The 27,072-nt window shown below is 38.2% G+C and overlaps 1 protein-coding gene across 6 annotated transcripts in view; it reads left to right on the plus strand.

The window, feature by feature from the left end:
• LOC121950129 (alpha-1,3-mannosyl-glycoprotein 4-beta-N-acetylglucosaminyltransferase C-like) overlaps window positions 1–27,072 on the plus strand; it is a 66,945-nt gene that overhangs the window by 24,848 nt on the left and 15,025 nt on the right. For 3 of the 6 annotated variants that reach the window (XM_088080210.1, XM_088080208.1, XM_088080209.1), the window contains one exon: window positions 14,355–14,434. The exons of 2 other annotated variants lie outside the window; for them this stretch is intronic. In XM_088080210.1, coding sequence (XP_087936336.1) covers window positions 14,407–14,434 — 28 coding nt within the window. In that variant the 5' untranslated portion in view covers window positions 14,355–14,406. Of the gene's footprint in view, window positions 1–14,354; window positions 14,446–27,072 lie in introns of all 6 variants that reach the window. One more of the 6 variants, XM_088080211.1, reaches the window with a different exon arrangement.

The following is a 27,072-nucleotide window of genomic DNA, read 5'->3' on the forward strand; positions in this document are numbered from 1 at the left end:
CACTCCAGCAACTTGAACAATTAAAAAGTTTCCCATGGTTTGGTCACTGCTCTGCTGTGGAGAGACCCAAATGTATGTGTGCATTAAAGATTCATCGAAACAGCTGCTCCTGGATCAGGACAGCATGTGTTCTTGTTCCAAACTGTTTTTTGAGCAGAAAAAAATAACAGGTACACAGGCTTTAGTTTTAACATCGGATAAAACTGATCCTAAGAGGGGGAAATATATTGTCAGGCATCCATTGTGCTGATGAGTTAAGTAAGACTTGCCACTACATTCCCATTATCGTTGTATCCCAGTTGAAGCAGAAACCAACCCAGTAAGACTTACATTTCCACAGGCAAAAATCCGCTGAAATTGATGTTGGAATATTTTCCCTCCACACAAATGTTCAGCAGGAGGTTGCAAGCTTTCACAAGAACCCGCAAAATCAGTTTTTTCTAAATTTCCGAGTAAGTTTTTCGAACAATAATCTGGGTTTGGTTTTAAACTACTTTTAGTCCTTGTTAAAAATATCTTGGACTATATCTTGATCATTGTAACGTATTACTTTGTCACCTGAAATGTGTGGATTTCAGTTATTTCTAGTTTTTGTCTGATGCTCTAAATCCAAGCTCTATTTTATGGGATCAACTATATTTTAGAGATACTGAACAAAGACGGCCTGCAACTACTGCTCTTTAACTTAAAGGTCCCGTGTGATTTAAGATTTAGGTGGATTTTGTGGCATCAAGCAGTGAGGTTTATAGATTTCAAAAAGCTGAAACTTCTCCTGGTTAGAATTCTCTCAGTGTTCAGGAGGTTTTTACCAAGGGACAAATTATTGGCAGTGATTGGTTTCTTGCACCAAGTGATTAAAAATGGTACTATCTAGAGCCAGTGTTTGGTTTGTGGCTACTATAGGAACATGGTGGTGCTACATAGCAATCTCCATAGATGAGGACCCAATCCCTATGTAGGTATAAAAGGCTCAATCTAAGGTAACGAAAACAAGACTGTTCTTCTTTACATGTGATTATACACTACAGAAAACATATATTATATTCCATTTCTGCCAACATATCCTCCTACACACATGACATTTTAAATGATTTCTGAACTATTAAGTTTTAACATATGTCAGAGAGTAGTGGAAAATTGTCAGGTTGCCAGGTGATGTCTTTAACCCTTTTAAACATTAAATTTTATTTAAAAAACAGGGAAAGAGGCAATGAGCAATTACAAAAACATTTCCCCAAAATTTGCAAGAAATCAGTAAAAAGTAAAAAAAAAAAACAAAACCTGAAAATGAGCAAAAACATTCCACAAGAAAAGAAAGAAAAGTAAAAAAACAAACAAGGTTATTTTGTAATATAATTTTAAGTCTGTAATTATGATTATGAATATAATGAAATTATAAATATAGTTAAATAATGAAAAATAGAAAAAAAAAGTTTTCAAGACATTTTTCCCTAGTTATTTTTCTTTTGCTTTTTTTCCTCTTTTTTTAATTTTAAATGTACTAAATCTCGCAGTTTGCAGGGCACTTCTTGCCAAGTTGCTCATTGCCTTTTATCCCATGTTTTCAAGAATAAATCAGTATGCTCAGGGTTAAAAGGTTGGTGGAAATCATCTGAATGCAGCACAAGAATTGTAATGTTGATCCAGGTTCCAAAGGGTTAAATTGCTCGGGTTGGCTGTCTGATAGTTTAAAACCGCAACATGTTAAATTCACAGTGATACAAAATGGAGAAAAGCGGCAAACCCTCATATTTGAGGAGCAACAGTTCAGAATTTTTGCTACTTCAATGATTAATGAATCACCAAAACTGCTCTTGATTAATTTTCTGTTACTGAGTAAAGGATAAATTGCCCATAATCATTTAATCACCAAACTCAATTTTTTAAATGTACTTCTGCATCAAACTTTGATGTGTCTTCCTGTTAGTTGTAAATTTGTGTAGAAGGCGATGATATGAAACTCTGCCCAGAGTCAGAGTAAACATTCATGCTGAAGTGCAAAGATGAGAGTCAAAGGGAAACATCTCTGACAATACGTCTGTTGTCTCTGGTAGATTAGCTCTTTATTTTGCTCTCGCGTTTCAAAGGCGTTTGATCTGCCTCCCTCTAACTTTTGACAACTTAGAAGAGGAAAGCCTACAGCAGTCCCACAAGGCTTAATTATCCCTCAGACTGATAACAACCTGGTAAGAGGGGAGGCCTGGAAGAGAACGGGAACTAAGAGGAGATAGAGATGGTAGGATTAATGGAGATTGTTTGATATTACCTGGCCTCTGATCAAAAGACTGTGTTGGCAGGCGGAGCACATAATCCTCTCCATTTCTCTCGTTCATGCCAAAAAACTGCTGGTGCTGTGTAGCTCAATGGGCAGAGCAAGACATCACTGACCGGCCTGTTCTGAGTGGTAACACTCGTACTTCTGTAAATACACATCTGAAGGCTGAATCGCATTAAAGCTTTCATACAGAGTACCAACTTCACAGGTCTGCAGCAGGGTGGATTTTTGCAGCAGTGCTACTTTTTCACATTTTTTTTTGCATTTTTAATATCCAAGTCCATACTTATTATTTTTACTTAATTTTAGTCATATTCTCTGTGGATTTTTTTTAGTCCATAGAGGTTTATTTTCTTTGTCATCGTCGTCTTCTTCTCTTCGGCATCTTGGCTCCAATAGGCCTCTTCAAAGTTTGCAGAATCGTAAGAATTTTTGCTCAAGGACATTTAAGCAATTTGTGTCAAAGTGAAATAGAGGAGTGATGCTTTAAAGAGAAAAGTGACAAGAAAGATAAAACTTTGATAGTCATTTGTAGGAATAATCAAAATATTCTGAATTTCACAGGGTTTGTCCTGCATGGAGAATTTTGAGGCGGTCGCCTTTGTTAAATTTGATCCCGCCTCCAGCTTTTGACAAAACCCTGTTGGGTGTCTTCATGGAAATCGCTTTTCTAAGAAGCTTGCATTTCTGGCATTTGTAGATGCACTTGTGACAGTACGCCGATGTGGTGGCGCTGTGTCGTTATCAATGCCATGCACCAGGAAAGGGGCTGCCAAAGCTGCTAAGGAAAAGAAAAGAGCAGTTTGCTTAAAGCTTACATGCAGCAAAATAGGTACCAGCCCTATAAGCATGTAAGACAGCTAATGAGATCATATTAGTTTCTCTTTCCCTGATGTTTAATATTTTGATATAGTTTTATATTGCCAGCCTGCACTTACAATCACTGTTGCAAATGACAGTCTGCATTTGTGATTGCAGGTCTATTCTATCCACAGACTAAACCTTCTTGCATCAGTAACTCAGAAGTAAAACATTTTCAAAAACACAAACAGCACCTATTTTGAACTGTAGTAAAGTAGACACTAGGCTATAACCTAATTTTCATCAAAACGAGCCGTCTTCTAAGGTGGACAAATCCTCTCTATATGAAATCAGCTACACACACCTGCACAAGGACCGTTTACAGAGTGCAACACTGAAAAGAGCCACTGTAAGAGACAAAAAAAGATTATTTAAAGGCCTATGTAGCAGATTTTCAACCAGCGTCGAATCAAAACAGTGTAGGTAGTATTTGTATAGAATTGTGGTAAACTTCTCACCATCTAACCAGTGCCTAGATATCCCTCCTTCCCAACAGACAAAACTATGTCAGGGAAATTATGTTGTAAATTATGTCTTTTGGCGAAGTTTTGCTGGCTGTTGGGAATGTTGCTCAAACTACAGGCTGTATGTCCCCCTCCACCCCCAAAGTCGGACCAAAATCCAATCAAACTGTAAAACTAGGCGTGCTGATTGAATATAAATCAAGATTATGTCACTACACTGCCTATTTCTCGCCTTATTTGTTTATATATATATATATATATATATATATATATACTTTTAGCAAGTTGCATATTTCTCACCTGAAATGTTTTTCAAAACATGTTTTAGCTTACTGTTAAACTGCAATGCGAGATCCGGCGGCTGCCATTGTTTTACATGGACCAGTTTGTGTGTGATATCTCACCCCAGCAGGAGTGTTTTTTGCTCTGCTGTGGCCCACTGCATTCTGATAGTTGTAGGTTTTCTACCTCTTCAGCAAAAGTACTCAGTTCTTATGTTTTCTCTGGTCATGTAGCACCACTGTACTTGTGTCTTTCTACTGCAGAGGCTGCCTAGTTTTATGTATGTTATGTTTTGTATGTGTTTTTCAGTGAAAATAAAATTCAAAATTACTGTTTCCACTGAATCGGGACTCATATCACTATGTCTATCAAAAATAATCTCCATGTCATTTTTTTTTTTCTTTGCATATCGTGTTGCCCTAAAAAGAGACAAAGGGGATGAAGGTGTTTCTGCACAGAAAAACAGACACATGATGGTCAGTGTTTATTTTGTTTTGTGAAGGGCCCATTGCATTAGTGAAGTATGCTCTCAATCAAAAAAATTAAAATGCAAGGCTCCTTTAAAAATATTGCCATGTAAAATAAAGGCATTTCAATTTTTGCACAAACCCCCCCCAACAATGTTTTTTTAAAGAGACTTGCATTTTATATATATACACAGCGCACCTCAGGTATCCAAGGAGCGCCTGTCAAAGACCCAGCAGCACTTCCACACCTTTGTCTTCATGATGGTCGGTGTTTCCTTCTCAGGTTTTTATTTAGAGGTCACCTACCGTGTTAAAGCATGAAACTAAAATCAGCTGTGGCTTCTCACTCAGATAAAAGCAGTTGAACGGGGACAATCATAAGGCCTTCAAAGCCCACAGTAAATCCTGCTCTTGAAAATGGGACCCTTATTGCACAATCAGACATGTTTTTATGTCCTCATTGGAAAAAAAAAGGATGATAAACTATGCTCGCTATCGCCTCTTATTGAGTGTTGTTATTTTTACTGAATTGTCTGGCACAGATAAGATTAGATAAGATAATCCTTTATTAGTCCCACAGTGGGGAAATTTGCATTGTTGCAGCAGCTATGAGGTACAGGATAGCAGCAAAAGAACAATACAATAGTAAAAAATAATAACAAATATTAAAAAAAAAAAAACAAAAAAAAAAAACCAAGGTGCCAAGTATAATTAACAAAAAAAGGTGCAAAGATAGTAACATAAAATTACAAGGTGCCAACAACTCAACTGTCTAGAAAAAAAAAATGCACCTGGAGGTTAATTGCACTTCTAGTATAAGACCAGTTGGTTTGTGGTGTGGTGTGGTGTGGTGTGGTGTGGTGTGGTGTGGTGTGTGTGTGTGTGTGCATGTGCGTGCGTGCGTGCTTCTTCACACACTGGATGATGTCGCCAAGAATAGTAAATTCAATAAAAACTGATCGAAATGTGTTTTGCAACCCTCTTTTTATAGATAGAAGGAGCTATACATTTTCCAGTGTGCTTCCAGCTTCCTGTAAAACAACATTTATTTGGTTTTTTTTTAAAGGCGTAAACTGTTTAAATCTGATGAGATGCAGCAGCGGAGTGGTTTAAAATCTGCAGATTTAGAAATCAGTAGAAACATCCTTTCTACAAAACAGCAACTTTATCCCTTAACAGAGATGTCATAAACGCTAAGCAGCTTAACAGACAGAAAAAGCTATTTGGGTTTGCACTTTGACAGCACTAATCCGGTCCCAAAAAGAAATCTGCTTATAATTTTGGGATATTTTCCAAAAGAAATTCTAATCTCCAGTTATTTTAGTGTCATAATTGATATTCCTGATGTTTGTGTGCATGTTGAATGGGTTCATTTCCATGCTGTGATCCTCCTCCACAACTGAAGGTTAAGCTTTTAGGGACGATATCAAACGATGATGTATGATATTATGAGATATGAGAAGAGGTGAGTGTCCGTGTCTAATGATTCAAATATCCGCTCTCACCTCTGTTGGCAAAAGTAATTATGACAAAGTCACGTGAGGCTGGGAGAGGACGAGTGGACGAGCACTACCATGAGAGAAATGCATCCAGCTGGCTGAGAAGGAGATCAGTGTATTTTTTTTATTTTTTTGCGGGGGGATGCAGGAGACACATCCTCTTAAATATTGACAACATGTGCATTTGTCCTTCCCCAATATAAACCTAAAAGTAGCAGTAGACTTTTACTTTGATGTATTATATATTAAAGATGTTTACCTAAAATTGATGCAGAAAAGGCACAAGTTGGAGGAGGAGATAATCAGACAGTCAGCAGCTCAAACTCAAGTGACTGCTGTGGTCAAACTGATTTAGTGACATGTAAAGTCAGATTTAAATGGCGTTTTACAGCATCCTGCTCCCTGAATGTGGTGCTGTCAAACAGGGTGTCAGGGCAGAGCATACACTAATGGGATATTGGTTAGATAGGAAAAGCTGTGTCATTGTAATTTAAGAGAAGACCTGATTCTATAATCTGCATTGTTTTTATTGATTATTGGTTAATATTAAATCCCAGCAACAAAGAGGAAAAAGCCTACTGAGCTCCTGCTATCAACCCAATTAACAGAATCAATGTTGGCCTTTTAAGTTTCTGCAGACCAGGGATATATGTCATTTGTACCTCACTATGTAGCGGATGTTTTAAAACTTGTATGTTTCAAAAATACTGTTACGTGTGGTGTTGGTTAGGCACAAAAACACTTGGCTATGGTCGGGAAAAGATCATGGTTGGCTCAAAATACTCGCTTTAAGTGGCACAATCACAGCTTGAAATGCCGCAGATGTCTCGCTGAAATACAACTGGTGTTTCTGCAAACAGTGATCTGCAGTTCAGCAGCCATCTCACCTGGGTATCACGCCATCCACCATGGTAATTTTTTTCCTTTCAGTGAATGCAAACGTGTCCATAGCAGAGTGCTAAATTGAAACCGTAAGAATATGGTGTCTTTTTCCCTTTAAAGCAACACGTGGATGTCCAACACTGATATAAAATTTCATATGGGGATATGTCCCCATGCCCATGCCCTTTATTTTAATTTAGACATCTGACAAAAGCGTTTAGTTGCAATGTCCTAATGTAAAACAATCTAGTCATTAATCCTGTCATAAAATACTTGCTTAAGTAAAATTAAGTAGTAGCAACACAAGTGAAAAGTATTAGAGATTCAAAAGTACTCATCATACTGGAAGAAAAGTCTGTATTACCTGTTTTATAATTATATTGCATAACTGTGTAAGCAACATTTTAATGTTGTAGCTAGTCAGTGTAAAGAAAATTTAACTGTGTAACATAGTTATGCATGATTTCATCAATAGCAATGCATCATATTTTATAAGACTATGACCTGTCTTGTCAAATCATAATGTAATATCATAAGTGATTATGGCTGTCAAGTAAATTATTAGCTGGAGTAAGAAGTACAATAATTTTCTCTAAACTGTTCTTGCATCCCACCACTGCCACTTCTTATAATTTTAAAATTATTACTAAAATACTACTGCTACCAGGGTGTCTACATGTCCTTAAGAAGTCTTAAAATGTCTGAAATTCAATTTGAGAGATATTAGGCCTTAGAAGTCATTAAACGATCTTAAATTTCAATTTTTGAGGTCTTTATTGCCATAAACATTTCATCTAATTTCATGTATCCATCTTTTAATTTCTTTTTGTCAACATGAGCCAAGCTCTTCTGCATGGAAGTCAATATTTGTGATGTTAAAACCTTTAAACCTACCTCTGAATCTCATAATGTATTTTTGCTGAATACTTTAACTATACCTGGCAAAATGTAACTCTGAGAACTATATTCCTACATAAAACATGCCTCTGCACAGGACTATTCTTTATACTTATGCTTGAATAAGGAAAACTGATTTATATTGTTTAAAATTTGGTTAAAAATTATTGTGAAAAGGTCTTAAAAAGCATTAAAAGATTTAGATAGAAAAATTTTGTTAAACTGTAACTCTGGCGCTGTGCATTGCAGTTGGGCTTCTTATTAGTGGCTGCCCCAAAAACATGAATGGCTGTATCAAGGGCCAGTGTTTGGTTTGTTCTGTAGAAACATGGGGGTGCAACATGTCGACCTTCATTAACTAGGACCCGCTCCCTATGTAGATATAAACGTCTCATTCTGAAATAAGGAGAACAAAGCAATTCATTTTTTAATGTGATTATACACTAAAGAAAACATACTTGTTATATTATATTCCATTTTTCCCATTAATCACCCAAAATCCTACACACTGGTCCTTTTAAAGTGTCTGATACCCACAGACATCCTGCACTACAACTACCATAATCCTACTAATAACAATGATCATCATTGGCATAGTAATCTCAATCAAATTTAAGAAGTGTGTAGCTGCCAAAAAAAAGAGTCCCCACAAAACAACACTCAAATCGCACCAACAGAAATCCTGCTAAATTAATTATCATCAGTAATATTAGAGTACATAATGAGCAATAAGAAAATCAGTTCAGTAATCACTAAGTGTGTCATCAATTTGGAGCCAGAAGGACAATCAGATGGGAGCTTATCAATTCTCCATTTATATCAGCAACCTAGTGAACTGTGAAGAGCACACGAGTTAAATTCCCAACACATGCTCCGCGCTGCGCTTACGACGGCGATTCAGATCAGGGATTATTTCACTAATTAGCGGGGATATGCTCCTCTTCTTTGACACAAACTGAAGCCCGTCAGTGATTGGATCAGATAAGCGTTTGACATTCAGCGCTCGTTTTTACCTTGTTTTGCAAATCTCAGAGAGGATTTCATCACAGACTCCTGCTCGCCTGCCAGTGAGCTCTCAAATTCAGTTTTTTTTCTTTTCCATTTCTACTCTGCAGTTGTTCTGTGCTGCAGCAGTGCTGGTCCTACTGTGGTTGTGGTACAGTGTCATCATCCTTTTGTTTTCCACTGGAATACTGAGCAGTATCATCATGGGTGTGATTTCCATGCCTGCTCTTCATTTATGATGTAGCTCTAGTGCAGTGGGATGCTGCTGGTGGTGGTTGGAGAAGCTTCCACAAAGTGTTTGTCCTCATAAAATAGGAGGGGCCCAGAGCTGTAGCTGGTGCGCTGGCTACTAACAAGCCCAGTCAGGCTACCGCTGGTCAGTCACAGTAACTCCTGGACCTCTATTTCTACTTCCCAAATATCTCTCTTCTGTTTACTTCCCTCTGACATTTTATTCAGCACAACTTTTTGTTCAGTAAAAAAGTTATTGACAAGTGGAAAATAGTCTTTCTGCTAGTGAACTTGAGTCAGTTGGTTAGCAAACTCTTCAGCGGACTACGTCACACCTTTATCAGGTATTTGCTTACAGATGATCATCATAATCACATGAACCAGTGCGATAAAAGTGCACTCGCTGGATTAAAATAACAGAAACCAGACAATGGCCCCCATTTATCAGTCCAGCGTCCAAACCGGCACAGATCAAAGCGGAGAAATCATCTGAAGATAGGGTTCACGTGATCCACGAGAGGTTCTTATCTCGCCGATCAAAGCGTACAAATGACCGTCTGCTGATAAATACGGACGCTGAAAACAATCATACCCTGCCTCGATATATTTTGGGTTTAGAGGCCGCGCCCTGAGAGGTTTGACATGGACATATGTTGTTCTGTGACACTTGGTGAAATGATGTTTTGTGGCTCATGAGGTGGAGCGATTTGGCTTTAGATCATCGGCGGTCCAATCCCTGCTTCCTCCTGTTCACACATCGAAGTGCCACTGAGCAAGACGGTGAACCGAAGTTGCTCCCAATGTGCTGGCCAGTGCCCTGCATGGCAAACCATCTCCACTGGTCTATGAATATATGAGTGAATGGCTGTATGAGAGCGCTTTGTCCGGTAAGGTAGGAAGGTGCTGTATAAATGTCCATTTACCATTCAAGTCTATTTCCCCTTTCAGATGTACACTGTTAAACAACCGTCCATTATGTGTGAACTATCACAAACTCTACAGGTATCATGAAACTACTTCAGGGCCACTTCCTGCTGATGTTTGACGTTACAAATCTGTGAGGAGCGCCTGAATGCAGACTTTAGTTTTGCTGTCTCTGAACCTGTTTCATTTGGCCTTCAGCTTTTTATGAAGAAAGCTGCTTTCAAGAGCTGTTTCCTTCTGAGGATTCAGTCTCTGAATTGGTTTGCAGCTCTAGCTGTCAGTAAACTGCACACAGCATCACTCATGTTTAGCTTCCCAGCAGCCGGTTTGTTTTATACCAAAGAGATGAGGGAGGAAAAGAGTCAAAGGTGAAGCTTTCTGTGAATTGAGTGCTCACTTTTTGTAGGTAATTTGTTTTTCACTCTGCAGTTTCAAACAGATTTAAGAGACAATTTCCTGTCGCTGACTTTACCTGACACCGTAATTTCATTTGGGCAAACTATTGTGAGTAGGGGGAACAATCTGCATTATTTTAGGTCCACTTTGTGATTCAGACCAAACACACAGCAGCAATTTTTTCAATGCTTTTCAATGTGGTGAATTTCTTCTCAGCAGCTTTTAAAAGTGGACTAATATGCTGAGATTTCAAACCACTCCATTGCATAACTGAACTCAACAAAACTTAAAAAAGGTAAAATAGTGCAGTTTCAAAAATACATTGCAGCAGCAGTAGCAGTTTCCCCTCATAATTCATAATACAAAGCAGCTTTTTTATTAAATTGAAAGGAACTGTTTTTTTTTTTGGTAATCGCTCAGTTTCCTTTTTTTGTTATCTCAGTTCTCTCTGAGTTATCATGAGTAAGATGATGTGTGGTATGCTACGTTGAAAGTGTCCCAGCAGGCAGCTACATGCAGCACGCAGCTCCTCAAGTTTTAATAAGCTCAGGCCGTCTCCTCTGAAGGTGGCAGCCCTGCCAGACGTCCCCACCTTTGGAGGACCCACTTTCATGGTTTCCTGACAGAAACTTTTTTGATCATGGTGGATGGCTGCAACATGTGACAGAAAAGCATCAGAGTGTTATTTTCTATCCACAGCTCGTCTCATTCTTCGAACAACTTGAGTGTGGGAGAAATGAAACGCCCAGGAGAGTTAAAGAGATTAAGATGGGAATTGTTCTTTAAAGTTCTTCTTGTATCTGTTGGCAGTGATCCAGTTTGTCTTTAAGCAGAGCCCCCAGAGACCGGAAGAAAGGAAATGTTCACATGTGAGCATCAAAAACAGATGATACGTGGGAACTATATGAATAGAAATATACTTTGTATGATGACAAAAACCAAAAATTTTTCTGAATGGGTTTGTGAAACGTATTTAAAATGTCAACCTAACTCAACCAGACATTACTGCATAGCATATCGTGAAAGTATCCTGTTAGAGTGGAGTTGATATTTCTTAAGTATGGACTCGTAATGCAGTAGCTCACATCGTGCTGCTGCTGTCAGTGTTGCGTGTTTCAGTGTAGAGGGGATACCAAGAACGGTAATATTTGCGGGGGGGGGGCACAATCTTTCATCTTTTGTTTGCATTGTTAATCAGCACAAGTGCTTCCAATGAAAATGATCATACGATTCAACATTATGGTATGATATATAATTATCTTTTACAATGATATAATCAGAGGGGACACTTTCTTTATCCCCTGCTGGATTTCCATCCTTGGTGTTGTTGTTCTCACTCTGTTTGATTGACGCCTTTCTGGATCCTATTTGACTTCTAATCAGGTCCATTATGAGTCAAAACTCCTTTTGAAAATGTATGTCTGTACTTTGGTTTCAAGTTGGCTGTCCATCTCAAAGTTTTTTCGTTTTTTTTTTTTTTTTACCTGTGAAGAGTCTGTAGTCAGAGATAGCACATGGCTGTGTTGCCTTTCCAGACCAAGAGTGTGAGGTGACATTGGGAGCAGTAAAAAGTGGAATTGACATTTGTAAATCTTAGAGAAAAAGGTTTTGCTCAAGTGCAGCAGAAATAAGAAAATGTATCATGTTGACTGGGCTTCTGTTGTCAAGTTTCAATCCAAAAGTAGCACAAATTTTAACCAAATCATTAGAAAATTTGCAAAAGAAAATACATATCAATGTGTGTGTTCGTCCACTATCTTTATGCACACCATGGGAGTTGGTTTATCAAGGTAAACAGCTGGTAGGCAGATTCTCCAGTCCAGAGCCATCAAACTGTTACAGAAGGAAGAGCAACAAGATTGCATAATTAAAATTTCTGGGGGTGGGGGGGGTTATTTGGCAAAAATTGCATAATAACATTTGAGCATATTGGAATTCAAGTAGTCTGAGAGAACACTAGACTTCTGCACCTTCTTGTGGCTCTGTTTTCAGGCTTCAGAAAATCTAGGCCGTGACAGGAGACTTTGGTCATTCAGAGGTCATTTCATTGAGAGGGCGAGGGAGATGCAACTGCACCTCAGATGGTGAAAGCGTGATTCAGTGGCGGACAATCCTGCAGAGAAAGTTGCTATTTAAAGTATTGTCAACGACTGCCTACACTGCCGAGCAACCCAAAAAAGGAGACACTTATCAAAGAGTCTAAAGAAGGTGTGACAATAAACAAAATAAAGTGTGCTAATATCAAGCGTTTCAGATATGGAGAGGGAGAGGAAATGTTGCAATACTTCAGCCTTCTGCTAATTACAGCCAAATGCTCACTGCTCTAACAAAGAAAACAGGACGGTATTTTTCATAGAATTGCCACTATATTATGACAACCAGATCACAGTCAGGATCAGGATGATTAGATTGATTGAAGTTGTACAGATTCTAGTGTTTTTTTTGTTCGTTTACCTTTTCCAGAAAACTGCCTACCCAAGCTTAATATAAAAACCAGTGAAACTTCAAATAATGGCAAACCATGTCAAAAACGTGAAAATATGGCATTCATGTGTTGCATCACACAGATTTGATGTTTTCGTCTTCTGCAAAGTTTTTTCTCTTCTGTTTAAGACATAGGGTCTATGTATGTTGGTCTCTACTACTATTTGTCGCAAGTTTTTGCAGTATTTTTTCCCCCCTCTCTGATCGCAGCTTTTTTGCATGTAACAGTAGAATTAAAACTTACTTTTGACTGGGATTTGTGTATGAATTTTGAGATTTTCTTCTTCTGAGCTTCTTTGTGCAGTCTACAGCAGTGTTTGTCAAAATGCGTGCTTCTTAAAAGAGACAATTCAAAGTGTATGTCAATGCCTCAGTAAAAGATGAGAGAAATAGCATCACAGTGGACCAGACAAGTGCAGCACAACTTTGTCTTTGAACAACAAAGGTGTCAGCTCCAATCCCATAATAGAAATGAGTAACAGCTTGTATGAAGCAATGTACATCATACTTTATGATCTCAGTCAAAAAGTTTTATTTGATTCTAACTTCTACATGTAGGCAGAGGTCTGATTTATACGATGACTGAAGACCAAAAAAAAAGGGGGATATGAAAGGCATACTGACTTCAGGAACAAAATTAGAATTGATCTGGTGAGCACAGGGAAGATTGTTTACACTTCCTGCGGTGAATTGTTATGCTGGTAGTCAGAGTAAACCTCTGGCAGAGTTAGGCCCTAATTATTCTTCCAGGCAGGCACGCGGTCCTCAGATTGGAAATAAGAATGACTTCAGATGGCTTAAAAATCTTAATTGAAGAAGCTGAGGTTGGTGTGGAGGTCCATCCACATCCTCTCCTCATCAAAACAGCTTCTCTGTAAAGAAAAACAGTTACAGAGAGAGCTGCTGCTGCTGCTGCTGCTGGTGCTGACAGCCAAGACAGAAATTCAACAAACAAAATAAAAAAATGTTTTCTTCCAGCACATCCATATCTCCACTTTAAAGGCAGAGACTGTGAGACTGAGCTCTGTCCTCAGCTAATCCGTTTGAAAACAAAAAAAAAAACAAAAAAAACAAAACAAGATCTCATCCAGAAAAATGGAGTTTTAATGTAGATGAAATTCTGTAATGGCATAAATCACATTCATTTTCTGGAGAAGAGGAGCTTTCAGCAGCTAGTAATATATTAAATCTCAGATAATGGAGTAAGTCGTACAAATTGAAATGTTCCTCTTAATAGGTTGCTGCAGCATTAATACAGTGCATCCAAGATAAATAAATACCACCTAAATGCTGAAACACTATTTAATTATTATCCAGCTATTGACTTAAAATTTTTGTCATTCCCTGCATAATTTGGGATCCTTAAACAATGTTTTTTATCATGTTTGGAGAAGCATGTCATGTCATTCCTTTAGGTTTAAGCCTCACTGTTTCTCTTTTTTTCAATTTAGTTTTTTTAATTAAATAATTAATTTAGTTGTCCAATCAATTCCAATCCAATTCTGTCTAATCTAATTAAATCTATCCCAATCCAATTCAGCCTGTTTCTACACAACGTTAAACAGCTTTCGTGTAACAGTTTCACACATGCAAAGCCTTGTTTTATAAAAAAATTTGTCAAACTGAGCTTGAAATTTCATTCTTAACTTAAATGTTAACTCAACGTCCTCTTACTTGCTCTTTGCAGGGCTTTCAACTGACCAACTTAGAAAACTCCATCTACTGAGAAATACAACGAGATGTGTTTGAAAGCTCCAGACAAAGCCAGTAAGTGGACAGTAAGTTCAGATTTATTGCAGTCACGATTAAAGTGTTATACTCTATAGAGGGTGTGAAGTTGGCGTCACGTTGTGTTAAAATTTTTTGGATGAGGCTGCCATCCTGTGAGAATCACGCTGCGTGACCTTGCCTGCTACGTGGTCAAGCAATGCTTTTTGGACAAACTAATCAAAATAAACAACACTGATCCATCTGACTTGGCAGCCTAAAGCTGATTTACAGACCTCAATGCACCACTGTATCTCCACTCACATATCAACACATTGTCAACCATCTCGAGTTGAAGTGCAAACACTTTGATATTTTAAAGATAACAGGAATTATACCTCACAAGGTGGCACCCTTATCCCTCAGGGCTTGATGCACCGTTACATTCTCAATTGAAATTTTTTTTGTTTCTGTCAAGTTTGAATGAAGTGATGATAACATTTCGTGGGTTTTCTATGGGGAGTAAAAATGGTGGCGATAAACTTAAAGCTTGATGCTAGTTTGGTTGGCATAGTGCATTTACGGCTATGGTTAAACGTAATAATGCAAATACAAATTTTCGCTAGAGAAAAACAGGCATAAAATCATTTTAAAAAATCTACTGGAATAACTGAACATCCAACTCCTTAGGGGGTCTTTTAGTACAACCAAATGGTGAACAAGACTTTTTTAGGCAACCAAAACATTACAATTAATTTACATGAACAAAAAACACACTGAAATAGCTACAGTTACACCTACACCGAGTTAATCTGGTGCTATGCCACAGTTACATTACATTATCCATTCACAACAGCTGTAAGGGGTGAATTGCACCACCCTCGCAGATGTCATGAACAGGGAAATTAGTTATAGAGGACAAATTGTTTTTTGTTTCAGACTATAAACATCTTTATTTCTGCTGCAAAGTTGGACCTTGAACATGTGGGTCCATGTGGATTTACTCAATCTTGGAGCCAGACTCAAGTAGCCATTAGAGGAACTGCAGTTTTTGGCAATTCCGTGTTGGTTTCATTTTTCTGCCCTCGTTGCTATATTATTACATGGCTAATGTTGTGAAATGTAAGCATGAAAGCAGTCTGGTTACGTTTTAGTAAAAAGATGATGGTTCAGGTTAAAATAAGAATGTTTGTTTTGTTGACTTTGTTTTTTACATGGTGAAAGTCCTGTGCTTATTTACCACCTCCTTGCACACTTTGATGCTCTTTATACTTCCTTACCTGACTCCTTTGCTCCACTCATAATTACTATGGCCACTAGATGCCGCCGCCTAACAATAACGGAAAAATAGGAGTGGGGGCGTGCTGGAAAGTCGGGATCTCCAGAACCTTTAGGACTCATCATCTTCATTTTTGTCTGTTCAAAATTTCACGTCAATAGTTATCAGTAATAGTTGTTGAGATAATTATTTCTGGATCGAAGTGGTGGGCTGACTGATTGACTGACATTGTGATCCATCGAGCCATGGTTCTGTCGTGGCTTAAAAATACATTAACCTACATTAAAGATGTACAAGAACAGCAGTGAAAAAACAAACCTAAACCTCTAAGGCACCACAAAACAAAACTGCACACGACAGGAGAAAACAGACAGTGACAAGTTGGAGGCAGGAAGTGCTGCCAGTTTGAGTCACGGTGAAGCGGTAAAAGATTGTCATCAGATGACGGTTATTTACATCAAACTGAGATATTAGAGGAAAAACATGAGTGTGGGTTGTACACGAGACGAAGAGAGGCTGTGCTGAAACAGAACGCCTTCCAAGAGCGAGTCAGCCTGATTGATGAGCATTCTGGGAAACATCATTTTGAACTCCCGGTGATCTCCAGAGGATTTATTAGCATCCTATTATGTTCATCTTATAGTAGCAGCTTCTCTGGTACGCTCTTGGCAGGCACCTGAGTAATGATGATTTTGTTGCTCTGCTCTCTCGGGGTACATTCACAACGCAGGCTTTCAGGCTCGACTCCAAATTTCCTGACTCCTATCTGATTTTTTGGATCACTGTTCATGTCTCTGCTTGGATGTAATAAATATCTGATATCAATATGAGCTGACAGCAATGTCAGGAAGCGTTCAGAGGGTAAGAAAAGCCTCCACGCTTCCACTGCTGCCAAATTTACACCCAAGTTGATGATAACCAAAATTATGACTGCATGTCAAGTGGAGGATGGATGAATAACGAGCGAGTGAAAGGAACATGGTCTCTGAAGAGCAGACTACAATATTGCGCATAAATATGAGTTTAAACGTGTTCTCCCACCATGAAAGGCTAGTTCCATTCACACACAGCTTGAAATTTTAGGAATCCCCCAAATAGGAAAACTATATGACTGGATATTTAAACTCTGGAAACTAATCACAGTGGCATTCATTTCATGCTATGCTGTAACATTGGTAAGCAGTCAACTTTGTAATACAGAAGACACAATTTCCACCTGTTTGTCTCATACAAAATTAAATTTGCTAACCATTAAGCTACATGCTACACAACATGGAAACCAGCAACATACAGTGTAATTACCCTAAAGAGGATGATCAGGCAGGTTCAAAACAAACCAACACTTTAGCTTAACTTATTTGGAAGAGGAAATAAAAATTAGCAGTAAAGTTAGTACCTAAACTGAGCTACAAACGTCCATCACAGTTTTAGACCTACTGCACTCACAGTAGTTCCTGACAGTTTTCCTGTGAAATTAGGGGTTAATACCGGCATTTTGTGTGTTCACTCTCGGTTTTACGTGAGATATCTGAACTGTGCGCTTGTTTAGAACTTGTCTTGTCATCCGACTCAGGGATGGATGATAAGAGAGTGGGCCTCTCGGCACAGACCACCCCTCCTACATAGGAGCAAGACACACACACTTTATGGTTGTTTAGCCTTCTTTTATGTCATCTTGCATCTCCTTGTAGACGTAATTCACCTTTTTGTAGTTTTGTGTCTTGTAGTCATTTTGTGTCTGTTTGAGTTAATTTTGTATCTCTTTGAGATTGTTTTGTCTCTGAAGTAATTTTGTGTCCCTTTGAGATCGTTTTGTGTCTTTTCTTTTCATTTTGTGTCTCTGATGTAATTTAGTCTTTCTTTGTTGTTTTGTGTCCTTTTTTGGTTGTTCTATGCCTCTTTGAGGTCATTTTGTATCTCTAAGTTTTCCTGTGACTTTTTTAGTCATTTTGAGTCTCTAAGGTAATTTTGTGTCTCTTTAATGTCTTTTTTTTTTTTGCCCCTTTTGTATTTATCTTTTTCCTCTTTGCAGTACCTTTGCATCTCTTTGTGGTCCTTCTGACTCTATCTAGTTAGCGCATGTTAATGAGGGCCTGTGGGCCTGTGAGCTTGTGACCCATTGGCTTGTTCGGTAATCCATCTATGAGCGGATTGCTTGTTTCTTCCCTTATCTACTGTATTGTAAAAGTTTAGATCAATCAACATTGGTTTCTTTCAACTATGATCATGATCTTTGCCCCGACCTACGAGTACTTCTAATGTTTAAACCCACTGGCGTTGCATGAAAATTGTGCCCTGTCAGTATACAGTCCATCCCTCTCTCAGATCTCAGCAGTTACTACCCAATAGAAATGACAATCAAGGTACTGTTTCTTGCATGTGACGCATTCATTTTTTTGCATATTGACCTCATATATAGAGAGAGACATTTTCTTTTGACCTGGCTTGTAAAATATTCTGTCATCTGAACATATAACCTCTGTGTTTGTCATCTTGATGTTCACATGTTGTCTAAAATATCATCCTCCTTTCTCTAACACCCTCCCAAGTGGGGAAAGAAAATCTGAATTGGGACACACAGTCAGCTGTACTGTGAACCCAGCTCTGCGTTCCTTAATTATCACATTTCTGGATCATCATCTTGTGGGAAAAAAAAAAAAACATTGGGAGAATTTTAGCGACTGAGTGAGCTTCAGAGCTTTGTGACACCTCTTCCTCCTCCTCCTCCTCCTCCCCCTCCTCCTCTGTCTCTGCAGAGCTGAGCTGTGGGATGATTTTATAGCGAGCAGTATCGTTTCAGAGTCACAAAGATTCTGGGCGTCTCAATGCCACTCTGCCACTGATGTTTCCATTACACACTTGTCGCCATGGAGACCAATACCCCCACCCCCCACACATTACATCTCTACAGTAAAATCGTTCTATTTCCCACACATGCACCTTCCAAACTATTGGCAACGAGACTGCACCCTTTTCTACTGCTGTCTGCTTCTACGTGGATTTCCCCTGTTCCTGCAGAGCTGAGAGAAAGTGATGGGCTTTGAGAATACTTAATGACTTCTGTATTTCCCTCTCAGGCAGTTTCATTTCAGATGCGAAATCTCAGTCCTCCCCCCTGCAGGCGGATAGCGCATATTTTGCATTTATCCAACGCACATTGTCGTGTGTCCAGAGTGACAAATAGCACGCGTCTCACCTTGGGGCATTGTTGACTTCTCACAGGAGGCCTGGTTGTTATTTAAAATGTGGTTCAGTCTGGGTTGACACTTCCCACTAACCCCCCTGGTGCTTTCTCGCTGATAGAATTTTATTATTGGCAAGTCCTGGGTGATATCATATCCCTTCGCCCTATTGCCCCACAGCAAGTGAAACGCAATAACAGGAGAATTGATTATACGTGGACCACAGAGCAGCACTCAGAGAATGTGTTTACTGTAGTCTCCCACCCGTCTAAATGCCAAGAATCAGCTCTCAGCAGACACTCCTCTGCCCGATGAATGATTAATGAGTCAGAGTGCTTCCATAACTGGCCTCACAAACAAATTTCCACCCAGGTAGATCAGCACCACGTCAATCCTTTGGCAGCGGAAAAGGGAAATGCAGGGACTTATGTTCACAGAATTAGGTCGTGACAGTAGATGGTTGCTGGTTTAAATCACTGGCACAGCTGGGAGATACATAGTATCACTGCACAGGTGGCACTGTTTAAATTATTGTGATTAGGGGGATTTAATAAGTGCTAAGTCTTACAGCTGTACCAGCTAATAATAGGCCACAACATACACTAAAAGCAATCAATTAACAAGAGAAGACCCCTGATTTCAGAAGAGCCTGGATGAGTTCAGCCGGCTCAGTGAGCTCAGTGCCCCTCCACAGCATTGATCCCATTTCATTCAGGGTAACAAACAGATGCAGACAGAAAAATACTTCCAGGAGCATTATCATTAATTTTCCATCATGGTATAAACACACCACTCTCATAATCCATGCAGGGCCTTTACACTGACAGGCTCATATTATTTAAGATCTTCTTGAAAATTGGCAACCAATCAAAACTATGTATAGGATGCATTCACACAATTTCTAATTGATTTAGATATTTCGCTTATCTGACAGATAACAAACATTGTGTTGGAGATGTAGGCCACATTTATATACCTTATGGATTTTTCATTTAAAAGGTTTTTGTTCATAGTCAACATTTTAATTAGGTTTTTTAATTTTAATCAGTGTCAATGCATTAATTGGCTGTACCAGGATGAGTTTTAATGCTACAGTGATTATACTGGTATCTGAAACCAGAAGACCTGAGGAAACCAGTGGTACCAACCATGTCATGCTAGCTTCTCAGGAGGTCAAATAACGCTTCAAAATTAGGCAAAATTTTGCTTTGGCAAAACGGCATGGCCATTTACCAAGGGTCCCTTGTCCTTGGACTTCAAGATATCTGAATGAAAATGGATTCTAAGGGTACCCATGAGTCTCCTCTTTACAGACAAGCCCACTTCATGCTAGTTTCATGCAGTTTATTGCTGTCATTTGATTCCTAATCAAGGCAGTCTGATAAGAATGTCTTTATCATGTCAATTTGGACCTCATAACTGTTTTGTGATGCAAAATAATTGAATTGAAAACCTGATTAAAATTTGCATTTTTTTCACTATTAATTATTCTAATTCTGCGATTAATCGTGATTTTAAAAAATTAGTCAATTGACAGGCCTAATTTTAACCAAAACTTTCAACAAAAACCTTTTTTTATGTACAGTATATATTTTGTAACTTTGAATCATGAACATTGTTTTGCACCCCCCCCCCCCCAAGTTTATTACGTTGCATAATTTCTCATAACTCTTTAAGTCTAATAAATACATGAATGAACATGTTGAATCCCATAATCATATCAACACTGACAAAATAGCTTCTTAAATGTACATTTCAGTCTTTCTCTCTGAATAGGGTACCTCACCCAACAGTTAGTGTTAACTATGACACCCAGAACACACTGCGTGCACGCCAGCGTGTGATGGCAACCTTGCCGAACTGCTGAGGCCTGCACGCTTGTAGTGTTTACACTGGCAGCGTTGTTGCTGTGATGCTGCTTCAGAGCTGCCTACTGCTATGAGTACTGCATTTCTACAATTATAAGCACATATTCCTCTCATATATGGAGCTGTGCAAGCTTCTGCATTGTCAACAACACAGTCCTGCAAATACAAATACCTTGTATCAACAACTGAAGAGATTCTGTTGACATAAATGCTGTCAGAGGGCTTTTTTTTCTTTTTTTTTTAAAAAAAAAAGAGAAACAAGAAAGGTTGAGAAAAACAGATATGTTTGTATTTCCTGTGACAGATAGAGAAATAGGAACCGCATTAAAAAAAATGGTATAATGTCATTCTAATTATCAACACACCATGTGCACTGTCTGTATTTCTGATGACAATCGTGCACGTCACATGGAAAAAAAAATCAGTGAGACCATCGCTGCTCACACAGGCAGTGTGGCTGCTTTAACTTGTTAACATGACTGCAGAAAAAAACAAAAACAACAGGTTCCATGAGGCTCAAGCGCTGCACACTGCTTTTGAATTGACTTGACTTGTCCCTCTTTGATAGTCGTTAAAAAAGAATGACTTGTTCAGGAATCTAACATCACTGGTCACACATCTGCATATGCCCACTCTGAAAGGTCAAAGGTGCACTTCATTTATTTATTTATTTATTTTACACTTTGAGATTTGATTTGATGCACACACCCGCCAGTCTCCATAGCTTAATCACTTTCAGTGTAACTAGTATCTTTATTGGTGTAACTGATTAATGGTTTACAGTCAAAACTTTGAAAGTCCTCAAACTTTTTTTTTCCTGTAAGAATGCAGATGTTTTATGTTTACCCCTGCTTTGAAAGTAGTTCTATGAGGATACATTTTAATTTTAAATCATTTTATCATATACAAACAACAACTAAAGTACCTGTAGAATCAGAAACAAAAGGCTTTAAGGCAAGATTGCCTAATATTCACATGAAGTGAATTTTTTTCTGGAGCAGTGGAAATGCAGCCAAACTGATAAACCCTTCAGCCCCTAAACCTGGCACAACGAACTGTGACACACTTCCCGCTGTATAGGTCAGGGGCCGATAGAAGAGGATTTTAATACCTGCTGAGAGTCACAGTATAGTTTTATTTAGTTTGAAAGTCTCATGATCTGGTTGAGTATTTGGGGAGACTTTTTACATTAACTCGACAAGTTTTATCTGATTACTGTAGCTCAGGGTGTTTTGAGATGATAAGAAAATATTTCTTTTTAATTGGTTTCTCTTCTGTTCTGACTTATTTTCCATCAAACTTTCTCTTTTCTGTCATGACTCATTTTCTTTTTTTTTTCGTCTTATTGCGGTCCATGATTTTTACCTTAGTTATTTCCTTTTTATCTTTTAAACTTTTCAGAAAGAATTAAAATCCCAAGAACTGCACTGATGACATTTTTCACCCTCATGCCTCCAATATCAGAGATTTTATTTTCCCTTTTCACCTCCAGTTTTGAATATTTACAGTATTTCATTGCACCACGTACATATTAATGGGGCAATGATCTAACACTCCGACAGGATAGTTTTATTTTTGACATTCAAATACAGATACAGGACTTTATTCTTTTATGTAAAAGATGTGAGTACTTTCTCCTCTCGCATGCAGTGTGCCTCCAACAACAAGCTTATACCGTCTGTCAGAGCACTAGTAAAACTTAATGAAGCTGAAACCTGTGTGAGAAAGAGCAGAGACAAAATGTGACAACATTAAACAGCAACAAGGCTCTTTGAAATGTTTTCATGTGCCTTTGAGCAAAATACCCGACTCTAGCTGCTGGTCATCTTGGGCAGCTCCCACATTGAATCAACACAAAATGTAATTTAAGTAATCAGAGGCTATTCTGGTTTCCAAGGTGACCATGTTTCTCAAAATGGGGGTCATTTTACCAAACACAACACTGCCCCCGCCTGTGCAGCACTTCTCACCCCAAATCTGTCAATTTTCAAGCATCCAGCTCGGCTTTGACGTCACACAGACCTGGAAAAAGAAAAGCTGAGTGAGTTAGTCATTGTGGCCTATCACCAATCCTGAACACTACATAATAATCAGACAGGCTGTTTGCCTGGAATAAATAGAGTGACAGATGAAGTCCAACACTGTGACGATCAAATCACATTCATTCATTCATTCAAAACAAAAAAAGAGGAGAGTTAGATAGTTTACAAAGAAAGTATCTGTCACATTTGAACAGCTGATTAGGTGAGATTTAACAATGAAACTGGGTGTTTATTTATGAAGTATATGTGAGAATTCACTACATAGTCACTGAATAATTTAGTTGAGCTTAACCAACTTATGTTGCATAGGTTGAGTGAAAAGTTGAAGTTCAGCTAAATTATTCTGAGAATATGCAGGTATGTTCATGAATCTTGATATTTTCTCTGTAGATAATCTGCTCAACATCTACAGATAAACAACACCAGACCTTCACCCAGGAGCCCACTGTTTTCATTCATTAACAACGTAATATGTAGCATGCTAGTCATAGGAAGAAAGTTATTATCAATTTTACTTAAAGACAAACCTTTTTTTTTCTAAACCTAACCACAAACTTTTGTTGTCTAAACTTTAGGAAGTAAACCTAAAAAACAAAGTGTTTTACCTACATTGTAAGTTTATTTTGAAAAACGGTATGCATGTAACGAGCAGAAACTGTACATTACCTGTATAAACGGAAATGTATTTGGAAAAGACGCAAATGTAACAATCATAAATTGACACGTTGTCCGTGAATGGCCAAAACTAGAGCAGTAGCACATCATATTTTGACGTGTATGTCCATTGACAAAGTGGTGGTATTTGTCGAGTTGGGATGAGAACTCTCAACAAAGTAGTTAAAAATCAGTGGTTAAACCAGTACAACCTTGATCATCCACAGCAGCAAAGCGCAACATACACATTTAATGCAGCCATTAAGCTGATCCCAAAATATTTTCTATAATAATATACAGAAGCCAAGAACAGCCATGCTTGCTATATAAGTTATTTTAAGATCACAAGTTCAAATTAGTTTGTTATCTGGGAAAGCAAGCTTTTTTATCTTGAGATAATGAGATAATCATCCCATTATCACAGGAAAAAAAGGTAATTTTGTTCTTGATATAACAAAATAATTAACTTGTGATCTTAAGATAACGACATATAAAAAAAAACAAAAAAAAACCACACATAACCATTCATGGCTTCTGTAGTACTAAAACACTGACATTTTACTGCACAGTAAGTACTCTTGATACTTTAAGTACATGTTCCTGGTAATACATACTTTTACTTAAGTAAGGTTTTGAATGCAGGACTTTTACTTAGTAGAGTATATAGTGGAATATTTTAAGAGCGTCATTTGTACTTAAGTAAAAAGATCTAAAAACTTTTTTCACCACTATGAAAAACCAGACCATTTCATCTCTTATTGTGATAAATAGATTTCTACTCTAACTATGAAACCAGGACAGATTTCCCTCTCTGTACACTGACATTTAATACATTGTCAGCAGTGTTGTGCTGACTGATAAACGATCAAGTAAATATTTCACAGATCATTCTTGAGGCTACAAAACATTGTTGCAATCAGTGTCATGGTCTTCAGAAGATTAATTAAGTTGCATTGAAACTTTTCTTCCTGTCTAAACTTTCTGTGTTTTTGCTGATTTTTGAATGTTGTTGCAGTTTGTCAGCAATTTATAAACCAAGCCAAAGTTGCTGCAGATTGTTGTTGTTGTTGTTTTTTTTTTAAAATACTGTGTAGTTATGTAAAAATAATGTGTTCTAGCCCGTGGCAGTGCAGACACTGACAACCGCTGCTTACCGTGACTTCACATCTCTGGTGTAAACACTTTCCAGATGAGCGATGAATATTTAATCTTCATGATGATTGGATCAATACTGTTGAGCATAAGTTACTAATAAGGAAGGAATGAAATCAACCAAACCACTTCACAGACTGCATGCTTCACTTCTTAAAGGGATACTTACTCACCTCGTGTTATGTTGAATTTGTGAAGAAAACTTTTTTCCTTACATGCCTCTGGTGAATTCCAAAAACGAACAAATCTTGATGAATTGAAATAGAAATATATCAAAACATACATATACAAATTTTCACACAACTTATGCAGTATAATCCAAGACTCATTTATCCGGTCGTATGCTCAGTGCTTCCTGGGCACATACAATTTTACTTAAACCTCACTATTTGAATCACTTTTATCTCTGAATTTGGTCTCCACCATCACTTTTGCATTCATCACAACAGCACAGATAAATAAACAAAAAGCTGAATGAGAATAAACAGGGCCATTTTAGACTGAAAATAGTATATTGGGCCAATTGGTTAAGCCACATTTGAAGAGAGCCCCAGGATGAATAAAACCTTCAAAAACAAATAAGGTAACCACTTTTTCTGTTTGTACCAAACCATTACCTGCACACCAGAGCATTTTCCTAGAAAACATCTAGTAAACACATTTTGGTGTTTAGAACAAAAAATAAAAAAGCTTTATTGAAGCGTATGACTCACTGTTGGGAGCTCCAAAAATAAGCAGAGTATTGTTGCAGATTATGTCTGTAAGCATTCATAAACCTTGAAGGAAAATAAACAGGCTGTTAGTACATTTTGCCCAGCTACTGCTCACTGCATCAACCTTGAACCCACCAAGGCTATTTACCACAGGAAAGAAAACAAAAAAAACACGTGTTAACAACTTGTTGCAGTTTGCCACTGAAACAAATCAAGTCTCTGCAGCCAAACATTTGTTTCATGTCAGTTATCATGTTTTGTTTTGATCTCTGGTTTTTCCTTGATATCAAACGTTAGAACTGAAACTTGCATCACTGCCTTCCCGCTGTGATTCCCTGTCTCCCCTCAGCTACAGAAAAAATTACTGCTGTCACAGAAAAAAAAAACTCCAGTTAACTGTTTCCTTCCCTTTCCTTGCTGATGCTTTCTGTTTCAGCATTTTAACAGAGTTAATGAGAAGAGAAATGCTAGTTTCATGTTTAAATATTTGAGCCTCTTTTTTACAAATAATGTTTTCTTTTGGATTGTCAAATCAGTTGCCCACTCAACAGGTTTAGATATTGCATTAACATTAGCATGTGTGCCATTCCCAAAACTCCTCCAAGTGCTCATAGCTGAAATATTAGTTCTTTAAAACTTTCTATTTTTCTGCCCTCCGTTATTATACAACCATTGTTTTCCTTTGTTTGACTTGCACCCTTTAATTTTATCATCTCATTGCGTCCTCTGCTGTAGTAGCATCTTAATGGAGACTTAGTGCCACCTACTGCTTATCTCGATGAGTCAACTCCAAATATTGACATAAGTGGATGGAAAAGCACATGAATTTGCATGTTTTTTTGACGATCTACTAAAAATTTGGATAAAATATTTGCTAATTTGGATGGAAACCCAACTGCTACCACTGTGAGAATGTAGACTCTTGTTTGTTCGTTTGTTGTTTAATTTGATGGTTCCACCCCAAGTTGATACAATCTAGTCATGTACCCCAATTGGCAAATGGCTTCAGGGACCTCCATCTGACAAGATTTTGGTTTTTAGCTATGATGATTAAAAGCAGAATCCTATAGTTGCCAACACAGTTGAGGTAATAGTGGAGAAAGTGAAAGAATTGTCACTCTGACTTTTACTCACATTTTTTTTGAAATTCCATTGTGAAAAAAATAATCTATTCCCCATTTTTGGTTCATCCCCTGCAGCACCCTCAAGGACCCCTAAAATCGTTTTTCCATCAATGCTTTTGGCCATGCCAAGTCAAACTATACTGCACCAGTTTGAATTTCTATTGTCAGTTAAGACGTACCATGATGCGCCGGAGATGGACCTTCTCCGGAGTAGGTGCAAAAGCACAAATGCCCTCCCTCAGGCGGGTAGCAGTGATGTGCTGCTGAACCAAGTGTGTGTTCGGAGACTTCACTCATATCTGTCAGTACAGGAGACCAGAGAGAAAGACGTTGTTCAGCTCTGTAGCTTCTAACTGAATCTGTGTGTGTGTGTGTGTGTGTGTGTGTGTGTGTGTGTGTGTGTGTGTGTGTGTGTGTGTGTGTGTGTTTGGAGTTTATTTTCTTTCTTGCGTCCCTGCTTGTACTTTAGATATCTGCTTTATTTTAAGCACGCTACTTTTAAATCTCATCACTCCAGATGACCCCTCATCAGTTAAAGACACACCCTCAAGCGGATAGCCCTGCTGTAATGGAAATGCAAATCTCTGCAGAGCTTAGCTGCCGGACCAAACTTGACCAAACCAAGCCAAGCCAGCCCATGACTGTCGAAAAACAGCCTAGGTGTCACAAAACCCCTGGTTGAGA

Source organism: Plectropomus leopardus, chromosome 7 (genome assembly GCF_026936395.1).
Source record: "Plectropomus leopardus strain MGB_pleo_1.0 chromosome 7, ASM2693639v1, whole genome shotgun sequence".
NCBI classification, from domain to species: Eukaryota; Metazoa; Chordata; class Actinopteri; order Perciformes; family Serranidae; genus Plectropomus; species Plectropomus leopardus.